We start from the raw sequence: 27,937 nt of genomic DNA on the forward strand, positions 1-27,937 counted from the left end.
TTTTGGTCTAAACTCCACTCGCTGTGTTTGGAGGAAGAAGAAGGATGAGTACAACCCCAAGAACCCATCCCAACCGTGAAGCATGGAGGTGGAAACATCATTCTTTGGGGCTGCTTTTCTGCAAAGGGGACAGGACGACTGCACCGTATTGAGGGGAGGATGGATGGGGCCATGTATCGTGAGATCTTGGCCAACAACCTCCTTCCCTCAGTAAGAGCATTGAAGATGGGTCGTGGCTGGGTCTTCCAGCATGACAACGACCCGAAACACACAGCCAGGGCAACTAACGAGTGGCTCCGTAAGAAGCATCTCAAGGTCCTGGAGTGGTCTAGCCAGTCTCCAGACCTGAACCCAATAGAAAATCTTTGGAGGGAGCTGAAATTCCGTATTGCCCAGCGACAGCCCCGAAACCTGAAGGATCTGGAGAAGGTCTGTATGGAGGAGTGGGCCAAAATCCCTGCTGCAGTGTGTGCAAACCTGGTCAAGAACTACAGGAAATGTATGATCTCTGTAATTGCAAACAAAGGTTTCTGTACCAAATATTAAGTTCTGCTTTTCTGATGTATCAAATACTTATGTCATGCAATAAAATGCAAAGGAATTACTTAAAAATCATACAATGTAATTTTCTGGATTTTTGTTTTAGATTCCGTCTCTCACAGTTGAAGTGTACCTATGATAAAAATTACAGACCTCTACATGCTTTGTAAGTAGGAAAACCTGCAAAATCGGCAGTGTATCAAATACTTGTTCTCCCCACTGTAGCTTGGTTTTTGCTCTGACATGCTCTGTCAACTGTGGGACCTTACCACAGGTGGACTCCAAGTTGTAGAAACATCTTCAGGATGATTTTATATATATTCTTTATGTAACTAGTCAGTTAAGAACAAATTCTTATATACAATGACGGTCTACCCCGGCCAAACCCGGATGACTCTGGGTCAATTGTGCGCCACCCTATGGGACTCCCAATTACGGCCGGTTGTGATACAGCCTGGAATCGAACCAGGGTGTCTTGCACTGAGATGCAGTGCCTTAGACCGCTGCACCACTCGAGCCCTCAAATCAATGGATCAATTGCAAAAAAATCTAATAACCGGTTTTTGCTTTGTCAATATGGAGTATTGCGTGTAGATTGATGAGTAAAATGTTTTATTTAATCCATTTTAGAATTAGGCTGTAACGTAAGAAAATGTGGAAAAACTCGATGGGTCTGAATACTTTCCGAATGCACTGTATAGTGAGCAGCCCAGGAGTTAGCTGTACTCTATAGTCTACAATATAGCTGGCTGCTCTGACAACTAGGCTCCAGTATAGCGGTGGTGTCCCATACCACTGCGGCAGGCAGGCAGCAACATACAAAGCTGTAGATCAGATGAGATAGTAGATAGCTGTCCTGGTTTACAAGCCCAGCCAGACACTGCAGCACGCCACGGCACGGGAGGGACAGAATCTAAATGGCTCATTAGAAAGCCTCCATCACGTCCTTGGACCACTTTAGTTCTCCTCCCCCAATTACCCTGCCCATCCCCTTCCCTAGCCCAGAATAACAAAGCAAGATCGAGTAGGGTGAGTCACAACCAACACAGACGCAGAGATGCTGCGGGAGGTTGTTCCTCTGGGCAGGTTGTCTCAACAGGAGAGCTGTGCTGTAAATGAAACACCCCGGCACCCACATACCTGTGTGGTTTTTCTTTTTGTTTTCTATCCATCCACTCTGTACCATCTGCCTCGTATTGTATCCTCTGTATCCCCTTTCACATACCTGTGTAAATATCTGTATGTGTCCAGACTGTATCCTTCTGGCACTGTCGTGGTGTCCTCGGCTGTATCAGGCTGTTTCAGGCTGCACCTCCTCTCCCCTCCCCGTGGACAGAGAAGTGAGCCGCGCTGGTCCCCAGAGTAGGTCAGTCAGTCAGTGGTCCCCTTGAGCGGTGCTCACACCAGAGTAATAAGGATATTACCAGGTGAAAGCAGGTAGCCAGGTAGGCTACAGCGCTCTGCTCTGTTGCCCAGTGTCTCGCTGCCGTGTCATTGGTCTATAGCTCCACTCCACTCCTCAGGCTGGCTGTGCTTCATGTCTGGCTCCTGATCTGCATTAGACCCCCCTGGAAGCCTCATGTAAGAGAGAGGGAGGAAGCTTTGCTTTCCTACTGCACATTCACAGATCCACCAAAAGAAGATTGTTGCGAGTCTGAGCTCAATCCCTTTATTACCCTCAGACAGGCATAGAGCAAGTGAGGAAGAGGGGGGGAGTTTGGGAGGAGGAGAGAACTGAGTAGGACTAGGCACTGCAGAGTCTGGCACAATTACTTCAACAGTTTGTCATATCAGCTTAGCTATGACATGAGGATTGGGACGGAGAGAGGCGGCTAGAGAGGGGAACCACAGCCAGGATTCCCACTAGCCCAGCGCTCCCCTTGGAAGATCTGTGTGCTGGGCCAACCCTGCCTGTGTGTTCCCCTGTCTGGTTCCTCCATCCCTCTGAGGTTGAAGCTACAGTACAGCAAGCCGCTGGAACAATGGAGAGAAAGGCTAGGGATTAAGAAGTGCGTTTGAACGTGTCGCCTTGTGTCTCGTCAGGCTCGCTGGTATTGAACGTCGCCGGCTGAGTGGCAGCATAACAGGAAAAGGGCTGGCTTTTTCTGCTCTTTTGCACAGGTGTTACTGTGGCAACCGGAACTGGCTTGCCATCCATTTCACGCTGCGTCACCTGTTTTTTTCATTTCCCTGTTTCCTCTCCTCCACTCTCTTTCCCTCTCTCCACCCTGACTCTCTTCTGCCTCTCCTCCACTCCCCCTCTCTCCACCGTCTCTCTTCTGCCTCTCCTCCACTCTTTCCCTCTCTCTCCACCCTGTCTCTCTTCTGCCTCTCCTCCACTCTCTTTCCCTCTCTTCTGCCTCTCCTCCACTCTTTCCCTCTCTCCACCCTGCCTCTCCTCCACTCTCTTTCCCTCTCTCCACCCTGTCTCTCTTCTGCCTCTCCTCCACTCTTTCCCTCTCTCTCCACCCTGTCTCTCTTCTGCCTCTCCTCCACTCTTTCCCTCTCTCCACCCTGTCTCTCTTCTGCCTCTCCTCCACTCTTTCCCTCTCTCTCCACCCTGTCTCTCTTCTGCCTCTCCTCCACTCTTTCCCTCTCTCTCCACCCTGTCTCTCTTCTGCCTCTCCTCCACTCTTTCCCTCTCTCTCCACCCTGTCTCTCTTCTGCCTCTCCTCCACTCTCTTTCCCTCTCTCCACCGTCTCTCTTCTGCCTCTCCTACACTCTCTCTCCACCCTGTCTCTCTTCTGCCTCTCCTCCACTCTTTCTGCTACAATGAGCGGATCCTATTCAGTGTTGCATACAGATCTATTTGAAACCCTGCTGCTTGTGTGTGTAGGTGGACGTGGGGGTGGTACACTTCACACCGCTGGCTCAGCCCCAGATCCAGAAGCCCTTTAAGCTGGTGGAGAAAGTAGTCAGGAACGTCTTCCAATTCCGGAGGAAGCGCTGCCGCAAAGGAATCGAGTAAGTAATATTTCTACCCCCCTCCTCCTACTTCACACACACTCCAAGTTCTCTCTCTTTGTTACGTTCCACATTAAGTGAACTCTGTTCATCCTTGACCAGCTCTATACAAAGCCGCTCATGGCTCTCTCACTCCTCCTCTCCCCTGCCGCCCCCATGCCTGTGAGGAGGCCCAGAGAACAAAAGAGAGCAGCAGTTCTGAGTCATTGGGGTGTCATAGGAAGACGAGGCATGATAAATGATGTACCTGCAGGGGGCGGAGAGACAGCTTGTGAATGAGCTCTCTGGCGCTAAGCAAGCATCTGTACTGGGGATGTGGCTGTTCTGTATGCTAACTGTGAAAACCCGTGGCGTTGGTGAGGGCATCTGGAGCTAAGTCTAGTCTGAGAACTGAATAGAAAGGATTTTCCTGAGTTATTTCCATCTACAGTACGGTCCGATGGATTCTTCGCTGACGTTTTTTTTAAACACCCGTGTCTGCATATTTAATCACAATAACATTGTTTATTTATGCTCTTTGTGGCAGCATTTAGTTTGATTTAAATGAACTTGTCTGATGTTTTTTTATTTAGAAAATGATTGGTTGAAAACTCAGCAGATTCCATCTGGACCTGACTGGCCGCGAAGCCACCTGAGACTATATCTGTGTTATTTTCCCAGAATGCTGTTCCCAGAGGCGCAACGGCTGGAGCTGGCGGAGGTAATGATGCGTGAGGCGGACGTGGACCCCACCCTGCGCCCCACGGAGCTCTCCATCCCTGACATCAGAGCCCTGGCAGACGCCTACAGCCACCTCTGCTCTGAGAACCAGGGTCTCCTCACCTACGACTTCAGAGAGGAACTCCGACTCAAACACCTTAACAGACGCCCGGGCAGCAGCTCTAATGGTACTCAGCAGCCAGTCTGACAGAGAGATGCTTAAAGGGCAGAGTGGAAGGAACGCCTAAAGGTCTCTGTTAGTGACGAGAGAGACAACGGACTGCTCTTAGCCCTGACATTTCCACCTGGCACACGCATGCATTTTTAATCGCCATTTCACTGTAGTCCCGGAGGCGCTGGAGGAGACCGTGAATCTTAGTTGGGATAGAAACAACAGGGGAGAACTGAACACTGGGCTGTGGCGGGAGAGACTATGGGCCTCGGTCCAAACTGGAACAACTAGTGTAGCTAACGCATACTAAACTAGAGCTCAGGCACTCCAATCCAGTTGTAAAGAAAGAATAGCGTGTGTGTGAAATTACCAGGAGATTGTCATATTTTACACGATTCACCTTCTGAGATTAGGGTTACATACCTTGTCGGATCGGCAACTCAAACTAGCGACCTGGGAGCTTCAAGCTCTCGTGCATTATACCCTGGTTCTTACCTCATCCTCTGGGAGATGGAGTCCGGAAACATTTCCAGGACGATTTAGAGAATGTTATTCAGGGAAGTGCTGTTGGAAAGTTGTCAGCTCTTGGTGAGGCTCTGTGTGCCTTGTTATAAATAAAACGCTGGCCATCTGTTATGAACATTGTGGGTGAGTGATGAGTGTTTCATTTGTTTGTGCACAAATAAAAATCCTGGCTATTTTTTTGTTGTTGCACATTTCTTCCTCCTGCTTCTGTCAATTACCTATATCGTTGGTCCAACGTAGAGAACAAGGATTCTTCATTTTTCTGACAGCTTAGCCTTGGGATGGAGCTAAAACAAACATTCGCTTTAAGTTCATTTCATTGACAGGTAAAGGCAGACTGAGGCAGCTTTGAAATAAAACAAGCGCTCTCACAGATCACGTTTATTTATTAAACAGGTCCATGAGAAAAAGGGCTTTTCACATTCATTGGTAAACAAGCGGTAAAGTGGAGTTGAGGGCAAACAGCTTCAAGATGCAACGGCTAAAAAACAAGTACCTTAACAAAAATATACCCAAACTACTTGTGGTACTGTATTTATTGCAAATCACAGCCGTATCTACCTGTACAAATGTCAAGTATGTGTAAGAATATAAAAATTCAAATTAACTTACAGTACAGCTATTCTGGAAAAATATGTACATAGAAACGTATCGGGTATGGGAGCTGCAAACAGGGCAAGTTGACAACACATGGTTTCAATTAAATCATGCCGTTTTATTTGACAACGCCTGTGCTACGCTGGAGGATGACAACCATACTCATTCAATACACTGAAAATAAATCTAATTGGGCGAAAACTTTTTCTTCAATTCAAGCCTTAACCCCATATTTATTTTGCAGATCAATAAATAAACAAATCCCATGATGTACAAATAAAGGTTGTTTCAAATATAGGCAGACAGTTTACTTTAGTGCACAAAATACAGCAAGGCAGAGTCGCAATAAAATCTATGTCCATTCATCCTGTCCTGTTGATTCAGATGAAGGCCTTTGTTCAGTCTATTGATAAAGCATCACAGACCGAGTGATAGAAACGTAAGCTTAATTTCCGATTGAGCCGACATATGCAACATTTACCCAGAATGCAGTCTCCGCTAATAGGGGAACATTCCCTTTAAAAAGTTCAATCACGTAACGCTGAACTTCCGGCGATACGGATTGAACTAGAGCCCTAACTTCCTACAGGAAGTCTGAGTTAAAGTGAAGCTTTAATGGCGAATCTCAAGTGGCATCCTCATCTCCTTTCCTCTGACTGATGAGAGCAAAGTCTATCCATCAAAATTATACTCACCTCTCCTATATCAAGGAGACGAGGGGAGGAAGCCAATTGAGATGGCCCCTTGGAGCTGGGCAGAGTGAGGCATATACAGTAGAGCGCTGGGTGGAGGCAGAGCTACGTTGTGCATCAGTGCTCGGCAGATTCATTGCAGTCATTATCAGGGACAGAGTCACCTCGTCTCTCTCTAGGGGGAAAACCAACTCATCTGTCCTTTTACACCTGTGCATAGCGAAGCAGGTGGGATCTGCCTTGGTCGTTCCACGTAATGCGTCCCTTTGATATGTTCAGTAGAAATTGTGCACCAATATTGAATTTTAAAAGCCTGTTGTATTAAATGAAGTGCGCAACATGGAACATTCAATAAATATGCATTTTGATATGTCCCTCTGTGTACCATATATGACTTCTAGAAAGATGTTAACCTACTACATTTCTCCAAGTTTCACCACCATTGTAAAGCCCTACTTAATTTGTTGCTTTGACAGTCATTTCTGAAGAGGATTATTTAATGCGATTAGTGATTCATTTACGTCTGTCCCTCATTTTAAGATCAACCCTGTTACTTGAAGTGAACTCTCGTTTTAATATGGTGAAACTATTCCTTTTTAAATACAGTACCAGTCAAAAGTTTGTACAAAACAAACACCTAATAGTCAAATAAAAGTGTAAAAGCAGGTGAGCTAGTTCTGGTGATTTGTGGTGGAAAACTGAGTGGGTCGAGCATAACACATTAAACGTGTTCCTCATAGACAGGCTAGACATGTGACATGTGTTTGTGAAGCTTGCATTAAATTGTCCCTCCCTGCACACAGCATGCTTCCATTTCCCCAGTCACAAGGGGATTTATGTCTGATTTAAGATAATAGTCAACCCGGTTACTTTATTTGGCACTTACTATAGTACATTTTTGAACATGTGCTCTTCATGACAATGTTAAAATTAGGTGAAATAAAACACACCCCCCCACCCACCAGGTTATCCTACCCAGAAGGACTAATTTCATGGAACGACCAGCCTACTGTACACGTTCACAGGAACACAGTTTAACTTCAGAGCTGAGGCACAACAGAACCCTGTGATACCCTGGGACTAGGACAGAACCAGGATTGCCCATGCCCTGAGGCAGGGAGCAGGGGCTGGGCAGAGGTTTGGTCCTTCTTCCTCTCCTTGTGTCTGACCCTACGAGGCGTTGGGGGCACTGCCAGTGTATGTGGTGTCTGAGGAGTCCGTAGGGTCGTAGAAACAGTCTTCGTTGACCACGGAGGTGAGGCTCTGCACGCTGAACTCTCTCTCCAGTAGAGCGTTGAGGTCCATCGCTGCCACGTCTGTCTGGCTGTCCAGGGAACGGCTGTGTTCCCTCAGGCTCAGTAGCGCCCCCTGGCTATGCCGCATGCTGCTGCTGCCTTTCCTCTTCACGGGGCAGATGTGGCCCTGAACCAGTTTGGGCGGGCTCTCCAGGGTGTCCACCTCCGCTCCCTCTGGCTGCACGCGGGGAGCCGGCGCCCGGGAGGACGCTGCTTCCTCCGACAGCCTCAGACTGAGAAACTGGGCCTCGATGGCGCTCGTCGGGGAGCTCCCTTGCCCCTCCTGCCGCCCCCCAGACTCACTGAACTCATCATCGTCCTCATCACTCAAGATGTCTGACTCCTTCACAGAGCTAGAGACAGAGGAGCGCTGGCTACTCAGGGAGCCCCGGGACCAGGCCTGTCGGGTGGGCAGTGTCTTCGGCTGTGTGGGACCGTTGGCTGGGGGAGCGCCAGAGGAGCTGTGGGTGCCGCTGCTCAGGCTGCCCTCGTCAGAGTCAGGCTGGCCAGGTTTCAGTGTGCTGGTTGGGGTGGGGAGATCCAGCATGGGCTGCTTACACAGCCAGGTGGCTCTGGTCGAACCTGGTGGGGGATGGAGGGGGGAGAGTGAGAGAACTGCTAACTGAGCAATATACTCACTCATCTGAACAATGAGGGCTTATAATCTTTAAGTCAAGGTCATGTTATTTAAAGTTATACAACGTGTGGGTCTAATCCTGAATGCTGATTGGCTAAAACCGCATTCCAGCCAGTGTCTCTTTCACAAGTTACAACCGGCTAAATCTATGACGTTAAAATGCCTATTTACTCTGTTCCATCTGACAGCGCAATCCACTGTCATCAGCCCAGCCAAGCATTTTATAAACTTGATCTCCACTATAAAAACCATCTAGACATTATCACATTTCTTTCAGACTAAGATTTAGTTTTCAACAGCAAAGATTTATATAAACCTTACTGTCTGTCTCTCTGGCATTTGCAACATTGTTTCAATATTCAAATTCTATCTCTAGCTGAACGACTGGGTCGCGTCTCTGGCAACCGAACCGATAAAACAAACGGCTTGGGTAGCAACCCTAGATTTGTGTTGGAACTATATCTTGTGGAACGATGAAATAGTATGTTGAATTTATTCAAAGTAACTTTTTTAATGAAAATATGTCAATCAATATTTGAATATGTTGGTAACCCGTTGTATAAAGGTGATAATGCCCTGGAAGCCGGTGTTTGGAGGATATAATGGCACAGTTTTCCGGCCCTCGACGAACACCGTGCCAATATATCCTCCAAACACCGGCTTCCAGGGCATCATCACTTAAATAGAAATCAAAGCAGTGATTTTTTTAAACAGGGTAGGGATGGGACTCACCTATCCTGGCAGAGGAGGGCAGGGTGCTGCGTAGAGGCGTGAGGCGCTCCTTACACCCCCTCTCGGCCGGGCGCATGTTCCGCCTGACGTTTTCCCGGAGGATGGAGCGGATAACCTTGATAATGTTGACTTTGCACTCTGGGACACTGGGAAGGAGACAGCGGGAATCTTTATATACCATACGCTGATAGAAAAGGACTAATTCACTCAGTGAGTCTACAGTAGGGGGGGCACTGTCCTGCTGGGGATCATTTCCCCCTGACACTCAATGGACCACTGATTGGCTAGAGAGTCCATGCACATCCCTGACCTTGTAGAAGGCAGTCAAGGATCAGAGCTATAGATCCATAGTCTCCAGTCGGAACTGCTGCTCTCTCTTACCTGCTACACAGCTGGAAGACAGTCTCTGGCCTTCCCTCCAGTTCAGACTTGGTATGTATCAGCTCCCAGATGCAGGTAGTCTCAGTTCCTAGGAAGAAGGGATTGGAGAAGTTCAAAAGACTCAATATCCAAGAGAATGTGATCTCTTATATAGTTAATGAGAGCCATGATGGTATGTGCATGTGTCTTGCTCTCTTACCTGTAGTGTTGCCTAGTCGGACCTGCAGTGCAGAGAGCGGGATGAGCCAGCGGAACTTGAAGGGGTCTAGGTCTCCATGGGAGTGCGCCAAGCGAGGGGCGGTCTGCACGCACACGCACGAGAGAGATGTTAGGCACTATTGACATCAAAGGCATATGAAAGCAAGGGTGAAGGTACATTTCTTATCAGTACGGGACATGCAAGTGCTCGCACAATGTAGTTTTTTTTATAGCCTAGGTGTAATCATAGAATTCCATATAGAGTCCCTATTCATTTAATATCTGATGTCTGTGGGCCTAGTAAAGATTTGTCATATCACTTTAACATGCAATACCTTTTAACATAGGCGGTGCGTGGGTTTCATGTTCAGGAAGCACATTTTCACCATAAAAATGCACCTTTATAATAAAGCATTTCATGCATCCTCGCATTTGCACACGTATGTAAGATATCACATTAGGAATAGTAGGCTGATTGGATAGTCATAATTTAGGCTAATAATATACACAGTGTACAAAACATTAGGAACACCTTCCACCTTCCTAAAATTGTCATGGCATGGACTCAAGGTGTCGAAAGTATTCCACAGGGATTATGGTTGAATATTTTCCCGGTATTTTTCAAAATGTTCCATCCTGAGAATAAATCACTTTTCTCCCGGGTAACCTGGTATTTTCCGCCAAAACCGGAAGTGTCATTCAAAAGCCTTATAAAGCATATAGTCTTGCCTGGATTTGATTAGAGCTTTGATCGAAAATTCAAGCCTGATGTGCCCTACATTAAAGACATTTAATGAGCCCAAGCCAGAAAACACATATATGATATAGGCTACTGGACATTACACACAACAGAAAAACAGAAAAGCCCTTAGATGTAACTAGCTATATGCTCTCTTGGGTAAATAAATGAAACTAGCTCCAGTAGGCTAATCTTTTTGAGGTTGAACTGTATTATAATGGACTGGAATTACAAACATCTTTCAAACCACGTGGCCTACAAAGTTACAAGTATAGGCTAGCAAATGCCATTTTAATTTTGAAATATAATAGGTCCTATTTGTATAATTAGTAGACTGAGGAATATATACCTTTAATAACATTAGGGGAAATATTATGAGCCTACCTCTTATCTATTGTTGCTTAATTCCTTCTTCGCGTTCAACAGTTAAATGAAATACATTTTGTTGTCCTCATCTTCATCATTATAATGACATCCTTGAATAATATAGGACTAAAATTAGATGCAGAAAGAAGGCTTTCACTTCTCTTCACAAAGATTGAATGGTTATGGGTCTGAATAAATAACTGCTATAACCTACCGCCATCGCGTGTTCGCTCGTCTTCCAAGCTACCCGTGAGTTCTATTGGCTGCTGTATTTAGCATTCAGCAAACAAGAGCTTGAGTCCCTCTTTGAATAGTCTATTGGTATAAAAAATGTCCAGCAAGCTATTCTAGTCTAGCTTTTCCTGCATGGGACTCCAAGAGCTAAGGAGCATTTTTTAAGGAGAGGCCAGTGGAGCACAGGTGCTTCCTTATTGCGCAAGAGACAGAGGCTACAAGTTAGAAGCGCATTATGCATAACCCATAATTAATTAACTAAGTATAAGGCTAATACTGCATTTAATTTATTACCTGAAAGAGGTAGGACATCTAAATATTGGGCTATATGTCAATCTAGAACAGGATGATCTATTTTGGATGTCATTTGAATGGAGTTGATGGAGAAAGACAGAGTGCTGATTTAAAGCAACAATATTGGAGTGTTGGGTTGTTTTAAAACTCTGCAGCTGCAATTTAAAAAATCTTTACAATTAAAAAACAAGGTGACCCCCTAAAGCCAGATGGAGATGGGTAAATTAGACACTCATTCGGTCTTTATATTACTGTAGCATAGACTTTGCTGCAGCAAATGTTAGCCTACCTGCAACAAGAAACAGTTGTCATGAGATGATAGGTCTACATGCATTGTGAACTGCGCTCCATACTGAGATGGGCTGTCTGTCCCCACCCTGAGCGTTGATTCATCATGCAGAGACAGTAGAGAAGCCAGATTTAGACACTGCATATAATTTAACAGTTCCATTTCATGCCATGCTGATCATATAAATCATTAATTTAAAATTTAACGGTTTCTCTCAGATATTTATCCTGGGAAAATTGAGTCGTTTTGGGCCATTAATCCTGGTTAATCTCGGTAACCGGGTTCCCGCCATTCAACCCTAAGGAGGATGCTGGCCCATGTTGACTCCAATGCTTCCCACAGTTGTGTTAAATTGGCTGGTAGTAAATCTCTACTTCGATTAGCTCGTTCCATCTCATCCCACAGATTCTCAATTGGATTGAGATCTGGTGACTGGACAGGCCAATGCAGGAAGCTGAATTCACTGTCATGTTCGTGGAACCATTCCTGTACAATCCTAGGCTTCTGGCATGGGGCATTATCCTGCTGAAAAAATCTATTTGCAGATGGATACACTGCTGCCATGAAGCGATGCACCTGATTGGCAATGATGTTCAGATATCTTGTGCCACTTTTATCAAGGGGCCCAATGTGTGCCATGAAAACACATCACACCATCACCAGCCTGCAATGTTGACAAGGCATTATGGATACATGTACTCGTGGTTTTCTCCATACCCTAGTCCTCCCATCAGCGTGAGTACGCAGGAACCAGGATTAATCAGACCAGGCAATGTTTTTCCAATTCTCCAAGTGTCCAGTGTTTTCATTCCTTAGCCACTGCAACTGCAGTTTCTTGTTTTTTGCTGAAAGAAGTGGAACTCTAAGGTCATCGGGTGCCATACCCCATTTTTGTCAAGGTACGAAGAGTTGTGCATTCTTTTATGGGTCTTTGGGCACCAATGTTGTACTGGACTGTCAGTTGAATAACTGTAGCCCGTCTGTGCACAATGTGTCAGCCTCCTCTGTCCTCTTTCATCAATGACCCGTTTTCGACCACTGGCCTGTTGTTGGCTGGATGTCCTTTGGGTAGTGGATCATTCTTGATACACATGGGAAACTGTTGAGCGTGAAAAACCCAGCAGCATTACAGTTCTTGACACACAAACCGGTATGCCTTGCACCTACTACCATACCCCGTTCAAAGGCTCTTTTGTCTTGCCCCTTCACCATCTGAATGGCACGCATACACACTCCATGTCTTAATAGTCTCAAGACCTAAGAATCCTTCTTTAACCCATCTCCTCCCCTTCATCTACACTGATTTGAAGTGGATTTAACAGGTGACATCAGATGAAAGCTATGATTCCTTATTGGATTCACCTGGTCAGTTTATGTTCCTAATGTTTTGTACACGCCATGTAATTGCAAAAAATACTGTTCAATGTAGTGCCTAGTGGTGTAGAGTAGGCCTAGGTTATATCAGATACATTTCTTCTCCTTACTTCGCACAAGAATATTTGCCTTTCATATATACACTGCTCAAAAAAATAAAGGGAACACTTAAACAACACAATGTAACTCCAAGTCAATCACACTTCTGTGAAATCAAACTGTCCACTTAGGAAGCAACACTGATTGACAATAAATTTCACATGCTGTTGTGCAAATGGAATAAACAAAAGGTGGAAATTATAGGCAATTAGCAAGACACCCCCAATAAAGGAGTGGTTCTGCAGGTGGTGACCACAGACCACTTCTCAGTTCCTATGCTTCCTGGCTGATGTTTTGGTCACTTTTGAATGCTGGCGGTGCAATTGTGAAATGTATTGTCAATCAGTGTTGCTTCCTAAGTGGACAGTTTGATTTCACAGAAGTGTGATTGACTTGGAGTTACATTGTGTTGTTTAAGTGTTCCCTTTATTTTTTTGAGCAGTGTATATATATATATATATATATTTCTTTTGATTTTCCCATGATGTCAAGCAAAGAGGCACTGAGTTTGAAGGTAGGCCTTTAAATACATCCACAGGTACACCTCCAATTGACTCAAATGATGTCCATTAGCCTATCAGAAGCTTCAAACGCCATGACATAATTTTCTGGAATTTCCTAAGCTGTTTAAAGGCACAGTCAACTTAGTGTATGTAAACTTCTGACCAAAATTGAATTGTGATACAGTGAATTATAAGTGAAATAATCTGTCTGTAAACAATTGTTGGAAAAAGTTCTTGTGATATGCACAAAGTAGATGTCCTAACCGACTTGCCAAAACTAGTTTGTTAACAAGAAATTTGTGGACTGGTTGAAAAATGATTTTTAATGACTCCAACCTGAGTGTATGTAAACTTCCAACTTCAACTGTATGTGATGTAAACAGAGGTCTACTTTCTTGGGGACCTGAATATTGACTGGTTTTCATCAAGCTGTCCGCTCAAGAAGAAGCTTCTCACTGTAACCAGTGCCTGTAATCTGGTTCAGGTTATTAATCAACCTACCAGGGTGTTTACAAACACTACAGAAACAAGATCATCCACATGTATCGATCACATTTTTACTAATACTGTAGAACTTTGTTCTAAAGCTGTATCCGTACCCATTGGATGCAGTGATCACAATATAGTGGCTATATCTAGGAAAGCCAAAGTTCCAACAGCCAGGCCTATAATGGTGTAGAAGAGATCATACAAAAGATTTTGCTGTGACTCTTATGTGGATGATGTTAAAAATATTTGTTGGTCTGATGTGATTAATGAGGAGCATCCAGACGCTGCACTTGATGAATTTATGAAATTGCTTCTTCTAATTATTGATAAACATGCACCTGTTGAGAAACTGACTGTTAGAACTGTTAAGGCTCCATGGATTGATGAGGAATTGAACAACTGTATGGTTGAAAGAGATGGGGCTAAAGGAGTGGCTAATAAGTCTGGCTGCACATCTGATTGGCTGGCTTACTACAAATTGAGAACTTATGTGACTAAACTCAACAAAAAGAAGAAACTGTACTATGAAGCCAAGATCAATGATTTGGAGTACTTTAAATGAAATTATGGTCAGAAAGACAAATTCAACTCCATCTTTCATCACAAAACCATTTGATGGAATTATTTTAATGATTATTTCATTGGCAAAGTGGGCAAACTTAGGCAGGAAATGCCAACAACGAACAGTGAGCAATTGTAGTGAGCAATTGTAGTTAGTGTGGGAGGGGTGGAAAATGTATTGTTATCGATCAATAATGACAAACCTCCTGGCTTTGACAACTTAGATGGAAAGCTACAGAGGATGGTGGCTGACTATAGCCACTCCTATCTGTCATATTTTTTATCTGAGCCTAGAGGAAAGTCTTTGTCCTCAGGCCTGGAGGGAAGCCAAAGTAATTCCGCTACCCAAGAGTGGTAAAGCGGCCTTTACTGGTTCTAACAGAAGACCTATAAGCTTGCTGCCAGCTCTTAGCAAACCTTTGGGAAAAATTGTGTTTGACCAAATTCAAATTCAACAGACTTTCAGCATGCTTATAGAGAAGGGCAGTCAACATGTACTGCACTGACACAAATGACTGATGATTGGTTGAAAGAAATTGATAGTAAAATTGTGGGAGCTGTACTGTTAAACTTCAGTGCAGCGTTTGATATTATTGACCATAACCTGTTGTTGAAAAAACGTATGTGTTATGGCTTTTTAACCTCTGCCATATCGTGGATTCAGAGCTATCTATCTAATAGAACTCAAAGGGTTTTCTTTAAATGGAAGCTTCTCTAATGTCAAACATTTAAAGTATGGTGTACCGCAGGGCAGCTCTCTAGGCCCTCTACTCTACTCTCAATTAAGTTGAGAATTTTGATAACTAAAAGACAGACCATAGTGTTTTCATTGTCATCTCTACAGCAATAGCCATTAGCTTTCCAAACAGTTTTTCCGCGATTGCATTTTCAAATATTGCAATATGCCTGGCTGGGTCTCTGCTTTTCACTGACAGTCACAAATCAACAATCATTTACTTGGTATTTGCAGCGCACGCTCCCCAAAATGCGGGCCCTTCCAACTGTAGGCTATGCAATTTTTTTTAAGCTAATGATCCTCTGTGGCCAAATCATGCTTTCTGATGAAGTAGCCTATTTTGAAGGTTGTATTTTGTCTGTATAGATAGGACACAGGATTAGGCCTAAGCTAATTTGGCATTATAATTTTGGAAATGTAATTCAATTTACTTTAGGGATAACTTTATGGACACGCCGTCTATGCCTTTTAATGTGGCAGAAACACAACCAGTCGTGAAGTTTTCATCTGATTGTCAAACAATCACTTCAAAAAGGGGCTTCTGTAGGATTACCGCGAACGCTCATCCGCTCAGAAAATATTCCCAGTATCCAACCCCAACACTGTGCACCTTCCATTTGATGAATGGAAAGAGACCTCTGTTATAAAACACCTACATGTATTGTAATGACATTAGGCCTACACTTGTAGCCTGAATTGCGTCCACGTGCACCTCGGTGTCGGGCCACTCATCTCTGCCTTTGCAAAATGTAAGTATTCTGGTCAAACCACAAATCAATTTGGAGCATATACCACCCAGTTTCAAGTCAATTCACTCCTTTTCCATGCGGCTGACATGCAGTAACGTTAAATAATAGTGTAATGGCCTATAGTTTTTTGGACATGTTGTATTAATTATGATAGGGTGACGTTTTACCGGTACGGCGTACCCCCACTATTTATTTTGCCGGGGTGCCATACAGGACCATACCGGCTAATCTTCACCCCTGTATAAAAGTAAATGAAAGCGATAGAGAGAGAGGACTCACCATCTTCTTCTTGAGCTTGTTACTCTCCCTGTAGACGAGTATCACCGCCTTCTTGAACACTGAAGAGAAACAACATGAACACTGAGGATGAACACAACTGTGGGAATGTACACAGGGAATCCGTCCCCTCAGAAGCGATCTGAGTTTACAACATATTGGCACTACATCCATAAAGCCCCAAATCATACTGGTGTAACACTAAACAGTACCATTAATATTCAATACATTTATCTAATAGATAGTCATTAAATGTGTGTTGTGTTTACATGCGTTCGTCTAAAGCCAGTGGACTCAGCATTTCAAATGGAATTTGATAGGAGTCCAGGCAGACAGACTGCCAACCGCCTCGGGCTCTGGCAGGGGCCAGGCAATCTCTTTCCCATAATGCTGCAGTAGCAGTCCAGTGTCTCTCCAACTCACCAAACACGGTCAGGTCGGGGTCCTTTCTCATGCGGCCCAGCGAGAGATGGGGGTTGAGCCAGACGACAGAGGAATGCATGAGGAATTCTCCCATGGAAAGCTCTGTGACCTGGGAGAGAGAAGAGCCATTGGCCACAGTGTGTGAGGGACGTACTAAGTACTGTATCTGTACAGGGAATGGAGCTTCAGCTACCTCAACCAAGTGCTATCTATGTGGGGTGTATGTTGAGTATCTATAGGAAGAAGTATCTACAGGGAAACTTAGCTATTTCCAACCAGTTTCTGTAAGAGACATATCACCAAGATCCCTTGAATAGACTGAATTGACCCTGACGGTTATGCAGCAAACGTAGGCTGTGCTGGTTCTAGCCTAAGTACGTGTCCAGATTAAAGATAATGAGTGAGTGTGATGAAAGCTGCTGTAACAGAGGCAGAGGGTAGAGCAGCAGGGTACAGTATAGCTACCTCCTTCTCAGGGCCACTCTGCTCTGCCACCAGCTGGTCAAACACAGAGCCATAGTCCTCATAGATCTTCTGCATCTCATTGATGTGGCTGGCCACCTTCTCCATGGCCTTCAGGGCCTCTGGGGATACAGGAGAGGAGAGGGAAGGGTTATTGCGTGTGTCTGTGTGTGTGTGTGTGTGTGTGTGTGTGTGTGTGTGTCTTCACTGTACCTGTGAGGTGGTAGTGCTCCTCGCTGTCTGTGTCAGTGAGGGACACAAGCTCTCGGAGAAGTAGAGGGTATTTCAACACTCTCTGGACTGGTTTGATCAGGTAGGACTCCAGGGTGGACGAGTGCTGCTTCGTTGGGTTCCTCGCATCCAGAAACTCCTTAAAGGCCAGGTCAGTCTTCGCTGTAGACAACAGACAAACACTTACTTTACCAAGCCCTGTACATGTCAGTACTTTCAATCACATCTCTCATACTGCAGCAAGCTTGGAGGACTGTGCTTGGTGGTGCTAGCATTAGACCTACCATGGTATCTTGGTGCAATAATACTTGTCCACAGGGGGGTCGTATAGGCTACTTCTCACCCTAGCATGACCACTGAAGTAAAATGGCAACACTGCAGGTATGTACAGTGCATTCAGAAAGTATTCAGACCCCTTGACTTTTTCCACATTTTGTTATGTTACAGCCTTATTCTAAAATGGATTAAATCTTTTTTTCTTCATCAATCTACACACAATACCCCATAATGACAAAGCAACAACAGGTTTTTTAGAAATGTTAGCAAATGTATTAAAAATAAAAAACAGAGATACCTTACTATAATGAGTATTCAGACCCTTTGCGATGAGACTTGAAATTGAGCTCAGGTGCATCCTGTTTCCATTGATCATCCTTGAGATGTTTCTACAACTTGGGAGTCTACCCGTGGTAAATTCAATTGATTGGACATGATTTGGAAAGGCAAACACCTGTCTATATAAGGTCCCACAGTTGTCAGAGCAAAAACTAAGCCATGAGGTCAAAGGAATTGTCTGTAGAGCTCCGAGACAGGATTGTGCCGAGACAGCTCTGGGTAAGGGTACCAAAAAATGTCTGCAGCATTTAAGGTCCCCAAGAACATGGTGGCCTGCATTCTTAAAAGCAAAAAGTTTGGAACCACCAAGACTCTTCCTAGAGCTGGCTGCCCGTCCAAACTGAGCAATCGGGGGCGAAGGGCGTTGGTCAGGGAGGTGACCAAGAACCAGATGGTCACTCTGACAGAGCTCCAGAGTTCCTCTGTGGAGATGGGAGAACCTTCCAGAAGGACAACCATCTCTGCAGCACTCCACCAATCAGGCCTTTATGGTAGAGTGGCCAGAGGGAAGCCACTCCTCAGTAAAAGGCACGACAGCCTGCTTGGAGTTTGCCTAAAGGATTCACAGACCATGAGAAACAAGATTCTCTAGTCTGATGAAACCAAGATTGAACTCTATGGCCTGAATGCCAAGCTTCACGTCTGGAGGAAATCTGGCACCATCCCTACGGTGAAGCATGGTGGTAGCCACATCATGCTGTGGGAATGTTTTTCAGCGGCAGAGACTGGGAGACTATTCAGGATCGATGAACGGAGCAAAGTACAGATAGATCCTTGATGAAATCAATCCTCTCACCTTCCCCCCCTACTCACAAGGCAGGCAATACGCTTGACCTCATCTTTACTAGATGCTGTTCTTCCACTAATCTCATTGCAACTCCCCTCCAAGTCTCCGACCACTACCTTGTATCCTTTTCCCTCTCGCTCTCATCCAACACTTCCCACACTGCCCCTACTCGGATGGTATCGCGCCGTCCCAACCTTCGCTCTCTCTCCCCCGCTACTCTCTCCTCTTCCATCCTATCATCTCTTCCCTCTGCTCAAACCTTCTCCAACCTATCTCCTGATTCTGCCTCCTCAACCCTCCTCTCCTCCCTTTCTGCATCCTTTGACTCTCTATGTCCCCTATCCTCCAGGCCGGCTCGGTCCTCCCCTCCTGCTCCGTGGCTCGACGACTCATTGCGAGCTCACAGAACAGGGCTCCGGGCAGCCGAGCGGAAATGGAGGAAAACTCGCCTCCCTGCGGACCTGGCATCCTTTCACTCCCTCCTCTCTACATTCTCCTCTTCTGTCTCTGCTGCTAAAGCCAATTTCTACCACTCTAAATTCCAAGCATCTGCCTCTAACCCTAGGAAGCTCTTTGCCACCTTCTCCTCCCTCCTGAATCCTCCTCCCCCTCCTCCCCCCTCCTCCCTCTCTGCTGATGACTTCGTCAACCATTTTGAAAAGAAGGTCGACGACATCCGATCCTCGTTTGCTAAGTCAAACGACACCGCTGGTTCTGCTCACACTGCCCTACCCTGTGCTTTGACCTCTTTCTCCCCTCTCTCTCCAGATGAAATCTCGCGTCTTGTGACGGCCGGCCGCCCAACAACCTGCCCGCTTGACCCTATCCCCTCCTCTCTTCTCCAGACCATTTCCGGAGACCTTCTCCCTTACCTCACCTCGCTCATCAACTCATCCTTGACCGCTGGCTACGTCCCTTCCGTCTTCAAGAGAGCGAGAGTTGCACCCCTTCTGAAAAAACCTACACTCGATCCCTCCGATGTCAACAACTACAGACCAGTATCCCTTCTTTCTTTTCTCTCCAAAACTCTTGAACGTGCCGTCCTTGGCCAGCTCTCCTGCTATCTCTCTCAGAATGACCTTCTTGATCCAAATCAGTCAGGTTTCAAGACTAGTCATTCAACTGAGACTGCTCTTCTCTGTGTCACGGAGGCGCTCCGCACTGCTAAAGCTAACTCTCTCTCCTCTGCTCTCATCCTTCTAGACCTATCGGCTGCCTTTGATACTGTGAACCATCAGATCCTCCTCTCCACCCTCTCCGAGCTGGGCATCTCCGGCGCGGCCCACGCTTGGATTGCGTCCTACCTGACAGGTCGCTCCTACCAGGTGGCGTGGCGAGAATCTGTCTCCGCACCACGTGCTCTCACCACTGGTGTCCCCCAGGGCTCTGTTCTAGGCCCTCTCCTATTCTCGCTATACACCAAGTCACTTGGCTCTGTCATATCCTCACATGGTCTCTCCTATCATTGCTATGCAGACGACACACAATTAATCTTCTCCTTTCCCCCCTCTGATAACCAGGTGGTGAATCGCATCTCTGCATGTCTGGCAGACATATCAGTGTGGATGACGGATCACCACCTCAAGCTGAACCTCGGCAAGACGGAGCTGCTCTTCCTCCCGGGGAAGGACTGCCCGTTCCATGATCTCGCCATCACGGTTGACAACTCCATTGTGTCCTCCTCCCAGAGTGCTAAGAACCTTGGCGTGATCCTGGACAACACCCTGTCGTTCTCAACTAACATCAAGGCGGTGACCCGTTCCTGTAGGTTCATGCTCTACAACATTCGCAGAGTACGACCCTGCCTCACGCAGGAAGCGGCGCAGGTCCTAATCCAGGCACTTGTCATCTCCCGTCTGGATTACTGCAACTCGCTGTTGGCTGGGCTCCCTGCCTGTGCCATTAAACCCCTACAACTCATCCAGAACGCCGCAGCCCGTCTGGTGTTCAACTTTCCCAAGTTCTCTCACGTCACCCCGCTCCTCCGCTCTCTCCACTGGCTTCCAGTTGAAGCTCGCATCCGCTACAAGACCATGGTGCTTGCCTACGGAGCTGTGAGGGGAACGGCACCTCCGTACCTTCAGGCTCTGATCAGGCCCTACACCCAAACAAGGGCACTGCGTTCATCCACCTCTGGCCTGCTCGCCTCCCTACCTCTGAGGAAGTACAGTTCCCGCTCAGCCCAGTCAAAACTGTTCGCTGCTCTGGCACCCCAATGGTGGAACAAACTCCCTCACGACGCCAGGTCAGCGGAGTCAATCACCACCTTCCGGAGACACCTGAAACCCCACCTCTTTAAGGAATACCTAGGATAGGATAAAGTAATCCTTCTAACCCCCCCCCCCCCCCCTTAAAAGAGTTAGATGCACTATTGTAAAGTGGTTGTTCCACTGGATATCATAAGGTGAATGCACCAATTTGTAAGTCGCTCTGGATAAGAGCGTCTGCTAAATGACTTAAATGTAATGTAAATGTAATGAAAACCAGTTTCAGAGCGGGGCGAAAGTTCACCTTACAACAGGACAATGACCCTAAGCATGCAGCCAAGACAACGAAGGAGTGGCTTCAGGACAAGTCTCTGAATTTCCCTCAGTGGCCCAGCCAGAGCCCGGACTTGAACCCCATCGAACATCTCTGGAGAGACCTGAAAATAGCTGTGCAGCGACGCTCCCCATCCAACCTGACAGAGCTTGGGAGAAACTCCCCAAATACAGGTGTGCCAAGCTTGTAGCGTCATACTTACGAAGACTTGAGGCTGTAATCGCTGCCAAAGGTGCTTCAACAGAGTACTGAGTAAAGGGTCTGAATACTTACGTACATGTGATATTTCAGTTTATTATTTTTAATGCATTTGCAAACATTTCTAAAAAGCTGTTTTTGGTTTGTCAGTATGGGGTATTGTGTGTAGGTTGATGAGGTGGGGGAAAAAAATATGTAATCTATATTAGAATACGGCTGTAACAAAATGTGGAAAAAGTCAAGGGGTCTGAATACTTTCCAAATGCACTGTAGATACTGTAACACATGGTGTCGACATGAGACTCCACTCCACTCAAAACACTACCATTCCAAAGACACCGTTTCAAAAGAATCACTGCAGTGATTTTCATTCACAGTGTATAGAGTGGAGGGATGCTAATATTGGGTGCTGTGTGGTCTAGCACCGTAACACATTGAAAGACTTTCTGGAGGTCAGGTGTTGACATTCCTCGCCACCTAGCTGTTCGTCTCACTATGTGTGGAAGGATTGAGAGGCCATTAGAGTATTCATTATAGCACTCTGAGCCACAGACAGACAGGCGCATTGACACTTCACACAGTAATTGGCAGGCAATTAACGAGTGAACGCAAAGTGTGTGTGCAGCGAGAACCCAGGGAGAACGAGAACGCGTAATTACTAGAACCGCTGACAGACACCCACAGATTCTCTGTGAATGCCTGCATTCAGCTGTGCTCCACTGTGCTAGGATGTGCTCCACTGTGCTAGGCTGTGCTCCACTGTGCTAGGCTGTGCTGCAGAGTTCCGCTGTAATGCAATGCGCCCCTGTAACAGTAGTGCTGTAGTGATTTATCATGTTTACTCCGCTGTTTCCTACTCTAGTTAATTCTGATTCAGAGACTGTTGTGGAAAAGGCCAAACCACTTGCCAGATTCTCCCTGTGCCATTAAAACTCAATTTCGGTACCTGCTTCAAGGAATGCCGCACAGAATCTTGTAATGGGAGGAATTTAAGAGGCACAAGGGTGCAATTTTCCCACTCTGTTTAATTCATTCGGCGCTGGGCAGTGTGCCCAAAATGGAGGAGGCCAGCGTCATAGAAATAAATTCAGTTCAACGTTTATATCCAATCATATATACAGGGCCGCTCAAAATTACTAGCAGTCCCCGTCAGCGTTTAATACTCTCTCTCATTATAGACCAGCTTCAGCTGTGCAGCGCAATGGGGGGAGACTTCAGCTAGCCTAGGCACTTTCAGTTTTACAGTGGGACGCCTTTCACAGTTGAATTGATATGAAAGAGAATATAGGGAGTCCAGATTGATAGAGTTAAGACAAGGAGAGAGGCAGTTGAAGTGGAATTGCATCACATCACTTTTACGAAGCGAGTAGCTCCTCTCAGAGACATTTTACTGAAGTTCCTTGTTGATGCTGGACCGTAGGAGCCCAGTCAACCATGATATTTACATAGAGTGCTGGGGATGGTGGGGATGATGTCATGGAGGTGCAAGTGGGTATTGTGGACAGGTGTGGGGTGGGGGGACAGCGTAGGGTAGAGGGGAGACCCGTACCTCTCTCCAGGACTTTCTGGACCTTGATGTGGTTAGCACAGAAACCGCTGTAGAGCTTGAAGTGATCAGCGTAGTACAGGAAGGATCCACCCAGAGAGAAGAGAAGCTTCTGGAATCACAGAGAGAGAGAGAAAGAGACAGACACAGCCAAGAGAGAGAGCGAGAAAGAGAGAGAGGGATGGGAGAGAACATTTGAAGTCGTGACCTGACCACGCTCACCTCCCTCCCATGGGACAGTGTTTAAAATCCCCCAGGCCCCGCCCCCTCTAACCCCTGAGTACAGTGCTCTTTGACTTGGAGATACAATTCTCCAAGTCAACATCGCAAAATCAATAGGCCACAGTTGCCTTGTCGATGCAGTAAATCAACCATGCGTGAACCTGTGACATCTCTTCAATAATGAATATCCCAAGGTGTGACAGAACATCATAGCTAACTGGTTAATAAGCCTGTGAGTATGCGGTTTCATGTCAAGTGTGTATACTGCAAGAGATGTTTGGCAGAGGCAGCTGTAACGGCAGAGGCAGCTGTAACACAAGGGGCACGTGTGTGTGTGTGTGTGTGTGCGTGTGTACTCCAAACTACCGTACCTTAAACTGCTCAGGGGTCTCCAGCGTTCGGAAGTCAGGTGAAGAGGCGATCCTCTCCTCCAGCGTCTGCAGGAACACCCTCTGGAAGTCCAGCATCTCTGGCAGGCTGCCAAACAGACTATCCATCTGAAGGAAAGGAGAGACAGGAGCCTGGTCAAAGACCTAGCAGCAGGCAGTCACTCGTTCACCTCCACCTCAAATGTCTCAGGTGTGAGAGGCACTTAGGAACAGCCTCTCTTTCCTTCCATCTCTAATACAATCTCCCACTCCCACTCCCACACCTTCATTAAAAGATATTCAGGGTGTCTTGCTCTCTCCTCCGCTGTGTACCTAGACACGTCGGAGTGTCCATTAACGGCGGTTTAATCAGCCCCACTCCTCAGTGTGTATCGATGGATCTCTCCTGCGAGAGCGTCGTCCTGAGACTGAGGTTAGGCTCAGTTTACATCAATGTCCCTAGCTAAGTGGGACTTAAGCTACACTAAGGTCATCAGCATTCTCCAGCCATAGCCTTGTGGGCTCACAGGGAGGGACAGTCACACAAGGACTAATCCCAACCTGTGAGAAGAGTGAACAATGGAAGACAACGATGCAATTGGAGATAAAACAGAATCCTACGCACGCTTTCTAATATGTGGGCCTATGTCAGAAAGGGACTAAATAAGAAGAGGTTGTGAGAGTTCATTACTAGAGGTCATTTAACCTCACCACCACCCCAATCTAATAAACTATCCATCTTCATCATGAACCAACCTCATAAAATTCTCCATCTCTATTACCTCCCCCGTCCTCCCCTCCCCTCCACCCATCCCACCAACCCCATCCCTCCTCTACCTCGTCCAGAGGTCCTTTACTCCCGAGTGGCGCAGCGGTCTAAGGCACATTGCAGTGCTAGAGGTGTCACTACAGACCCTGGTTCGATCCCGGGCTGTATCACAACCGGCCCTGATCGGGAGTCCCATAAGGAGGCGCACAATTGGCCCAGTGTCGTCCGGCTTAAGGGAGGGTTTGGCCGGGGGTAGGCCATCATTGTAAATAAGAATTTGTTCCTAACTGACTTGCCTAGTTAAATAAAGGTTAAATATATATATATTTTTTGAAATACCTCATCCAGAGTGAGGAAGGTTTCATTCTGCAAGGGCTTCAGGTAGATCTCAAAGAGGCAACTCAGGTCCTGTAGGAAGGAAAGACAAGACAGACAAGAGGTGGGTTAGTGAATCCGACAACACCAATGCCACTCTCATGACACATACAGTACAGTATACAGTACACCACCAGTGCATCATAGGCTGGTATCAGTATCAACAGTTACTCCAACCACCCAAAACTACTCCGTTATCTTTCCCTTCATCTTCCTCTCTGTCTTTCTCCCTCCCTGTGTTTTAATGGAGCTACGGCCCATCAGGGCGTCACTGGAGATATACTCATTAGGCTGATTTACGGCCTCCGCCGCCCAGCCAACGCAGCACATCACCGACAGATGGTTTCAGCCGCACTAGAGGACGTTGGGAAGGCATTCCCTCCCTCCTACAAATCCCCCACCCACCGCTCGGAGAGATTGAGAGGGAGAGCGATAGATAGGGTAGAGAGAGGGTAGAAAGATAGGGTTGAGAGAGAGAGAGAGCGAGATAGCGTAGAGACTAGAGAGAGAGATCATGAGAAAACAAAAATGATAATTACTTGACACATTGGAAAGAATTAACAAAAAAACTATGAATAGAATGCTATAATAGAATGCTATGAAAACTATAATAGAATGTTATTTGGCCCTAAAAAGAGTACACAGTGAAAGAATTCCTGACCACTGTGACTGACGCAAAATTAAGGAAAGCTTTGAATATGTACAGTGAGCATAGCCGGTCTTCTCTTGAGAGCCAGGTTTGCCTATGTGCACACTGCCCACAAAACCGAGCTGCACTTCTTAACCTCCTGCCAAATGTATGACCAGAGACAGATATTTCCCTTACATTACACAGACCCACAAAGAATTTGAAAACAAATCCAATCTTGATAAACTCCCATATATTTTAGGTGAAGTACCACCTGTGTACCACCACAGCAGCAAGATTTGTGACCTGTTGCCACAAGAAAAGGACAACCAGAGGAGCACAAACACCATTGCACATAAATACAACCTATATTTATCTGTTTATTTACTTTCCCTTTAATACTTCAACTATTTTCACATTGTTACAACACTGTTCAAATAATATAACATTTGAAATATTCGTCTATATTCGTAAAAATAAATAGTGAGTGTAATGTTTATTTTCTATTTCACTTGCTTTGGCAATGTAAACATAGGTTTCCCATGCCAATAAAGCCCTTTGAATTTAATTGAAATGTTATTGAAAGGGTAGAGACACGAGCTATAGGGTAGAGGGGGTAGAGAGAGAGAGCTAACCCCTTCTGCGAAAATTGAAAAACACTAAACAAACAAAGAATTATCTATCCAAAATGGAGATATGGGTAAACCACTTCTCTAATCTTTGTGGCCCTATAACAAAGAACAAACAGCAAAAACATATACATGATCAAATACAAATCTGCAAATCAACTATTAAAGACTACCAGAACCCACTGGATTCTCCAATTACCTTGAATGAACTACAGGACAAAATAAAAACCCTCCAACCCAAAAAGGCCTGTGGTGTTGATGGTATCCTCAATTAAATTAGAAAATATACAGACAACAAATTCCAATTGGCTATACTAAAACTCTTTAACATCATCCTTAGCTCTGGCATCTTCCCCGATATTTGGAACCAAGGACTGATCACCCCAATCCACAAACGTGGAGACAAATTTGAAACCAATAACTACCGTGGGATATGCGTCAACAGCAACCTTGGGAAAATCCTTTGCATTATCATTAACAGCAGACTCGTACATTTCCTCAGTGAAAACAATGTACTGAGCAAATGTCAAATTGGCTTTTTACCAAATTATCATACAACAGACCACGTATTCACCCTGCACACCCTAATTGACAAACAAACAAACCAAAACAAAGGCAGTCTTCTCATGCTTTTTTGATTTAAAAAAAGCCTTGGACTCAATTTGGCATGATGGTCTGCTATACAAATTGATGGAAAGTGGCGTTGGCAGGAAAACATACGACATTATAAAATCCATGTACACAAACAACAGGTGGCAAAACACACACACATTTCTTCCCGCTGTGGGGTGAGACAGGGATGCAGCTTAAGCCCCACGCTCTTCATCATATATATCAACGAATTGGCGAGGGCACTAGAACAGTCTGCAGCACCCGGCCTCACCCTACTAGAATCTGACATCAAATGTCTACTGTTTGCTGATGATCTGGTGCTTCTGTCCCCAACCAAGGATGGCTTACAGCAACACCTAGATCTTCTGCACAGCTTCTGCCAGACCTGGCCCCTGACAGTAAATCAAATCAAATGTATTTATATAGCCCTTCTTACATCAGCTGATATCTCAACATGCTGTACAGAAACCCAGCCTAAAACCCCAAATCTCAGTAAGACCAAAATAATGGTGTTCCAAAAAAGGTCCAGTCGCCAGGACAACAAATACAAATTCCATCTAGACACTGATGCCCTAGAGCACACAAAAAAACGATACATACCTTGGCCTAAACATCAGTGCCACAGGTAACGTCCACAAAGCTGTGAACGATCTGAGAGACAAGGCAAGAAGAGCCTTCTATACCATCAAAAGGAACATAAAATTCGACATACCAATTAGGATCTGGCTAAAAATACTTGAATCAGTTATAGAACCCATTGCCATTTATGGTTGTGAGGTCTGGGGTCTGCTCACCAACCAAGAATTCACAAAATGGGACAAATACCAAATTGAGACTCTGCATGCAGAATTCTGCAAAAATATCCTCTGTGTATGTAAAACATCAAATAATGCATGCAGAGCAGAATGGGTAACCAGTGAAGGGCAACCAGTGAAGAACAAACACCATTGTAAATACAACCCATATTTATGTTTATTTATTTTCTCTTTTGTACTTTAACCATTTGCATGTCGTTACAACACAGTATATATACATAATATGACATTTGTAATGTCTTTATTCTTCAGGAACTTCTGTGAGTGTAATGTTTACTGTTCATTTTTATTGTTTATTTCACGTTTGTATATTATCTACTTCACTTGCTTTGGCAATGTTAACATATGTTTCCCATGCCAATAAAGCCCCTTGAATTGAATTGAGATCGAGGGGGTAGAGAGAGAGAGAAAAAGAGAGGGTTGTAGGACAATCAGCCGACTGACACAAATGAAGACAGACGAGGTGGAGTTCATGAGAGGAGGTCCTTAATGTGCTCTGAGTAAAGGGGTGAGATGGAAACTTGAGCTGTACAGGGCCTCTGAATGATGAGCCTGTGTACTGTAGAGCATAATG

At 45.5% G+C, this 27,937-nt stretch overlaps 2 protein-coding genes across 5 annotated transcripts in view; one reads left to right on the forward strand and one right to left on the reverse strand.

Annotated features, from left to right (window-relative positions):
• Positions 1-5,077, forward strand: part of LOC139530683 (dimethyladenosine transferase 1, mitochondrial-like) — a 49,164-nt gene extending 44,087 nt beyond the window's left edge. For all 4 annotated transcript variants that reach the window (XM_071327306.1, XM_071327308.1, XM_071327305.1 and 1 more), the window contains exons 7-8: positions 3,378-3,505; positions 4,166-5,077. In XM_071327306.1, coding sequence (XP_071183407.1) covers positions 3,378-3,505; positions 4,166-4,412 — 375 coding nt within the window. In that variant the 3' untranslated portion in view covers positions 4,413-5,077. The remainder of the gene's footprint in view (positions 1-3,377; positions 3,506-4,165) is intronic.
• Positions 5,078-5,269: 192 nt separating this feature from the next.
• Positions 5,270-27,937, reverse strand: part of LOC139530994 (rho guanine nucleotide exchange factor TIAM2-like) — a 100,440-nt gene continuing 77,772 nt past the window's right edge. The window contains exons 14-24 of the mRNA XM_071327783.1: positions 24,644-24,712; positions 23,539-23,664; positions 22,949-23,057; positions 17,241-17,420; positions 17,031-17,149; positions 16,566-16,674; positions 16,146-16,204; positions 9,435-9,537; positions 9,236-9,323; positions 8,855-9,000; positions 5,270-8,067 (exon numbers count right to left, since the gene is read on the reverse strand). Of these exons, the coding sequence (XP_071183884.1) occupies positions 7,361-8,067; positions 8,855-9,000; positions 9,236-9,323; positions 9,435-9,537; positions 16,146-16,204; positions 16,566-16,674; positions 17,031-17,149; positions 17,241-17,420; positions 22,949-23,057; positions 23,539-23,664; positions 24,644-24,712 (1,815 nt within the window). The 3' untranslated portion in view covers positions 5,270-7,360. The remainder of the gene's footprint in view (positions 8,068-8,854; positions 9,001-9,235; positions 9,324-9,434; positions 9,538-16,145; positions 16,205-16,565; positions 16,675-17,030; positions 17,150-17,240; positions 17,421-22,948; positions 23,058-23,538; positions 23,665-24,643; positions 24,713-27,937) is intronic.

Source organism: Salvelinus alpinus, chromosome 9, assembly GCF_045679555.1.
Source record: "Salvelinus alpinus chromosome 9, SLU_Salpinus.1, whole genome shotgun sequence".
Lineage (NCBI taxonomy): Eukaryota > Metazoa > Chordata > Actinopteri > Salmoniformes > Salmonidae > Salvelinus > Salvelinus alpinus.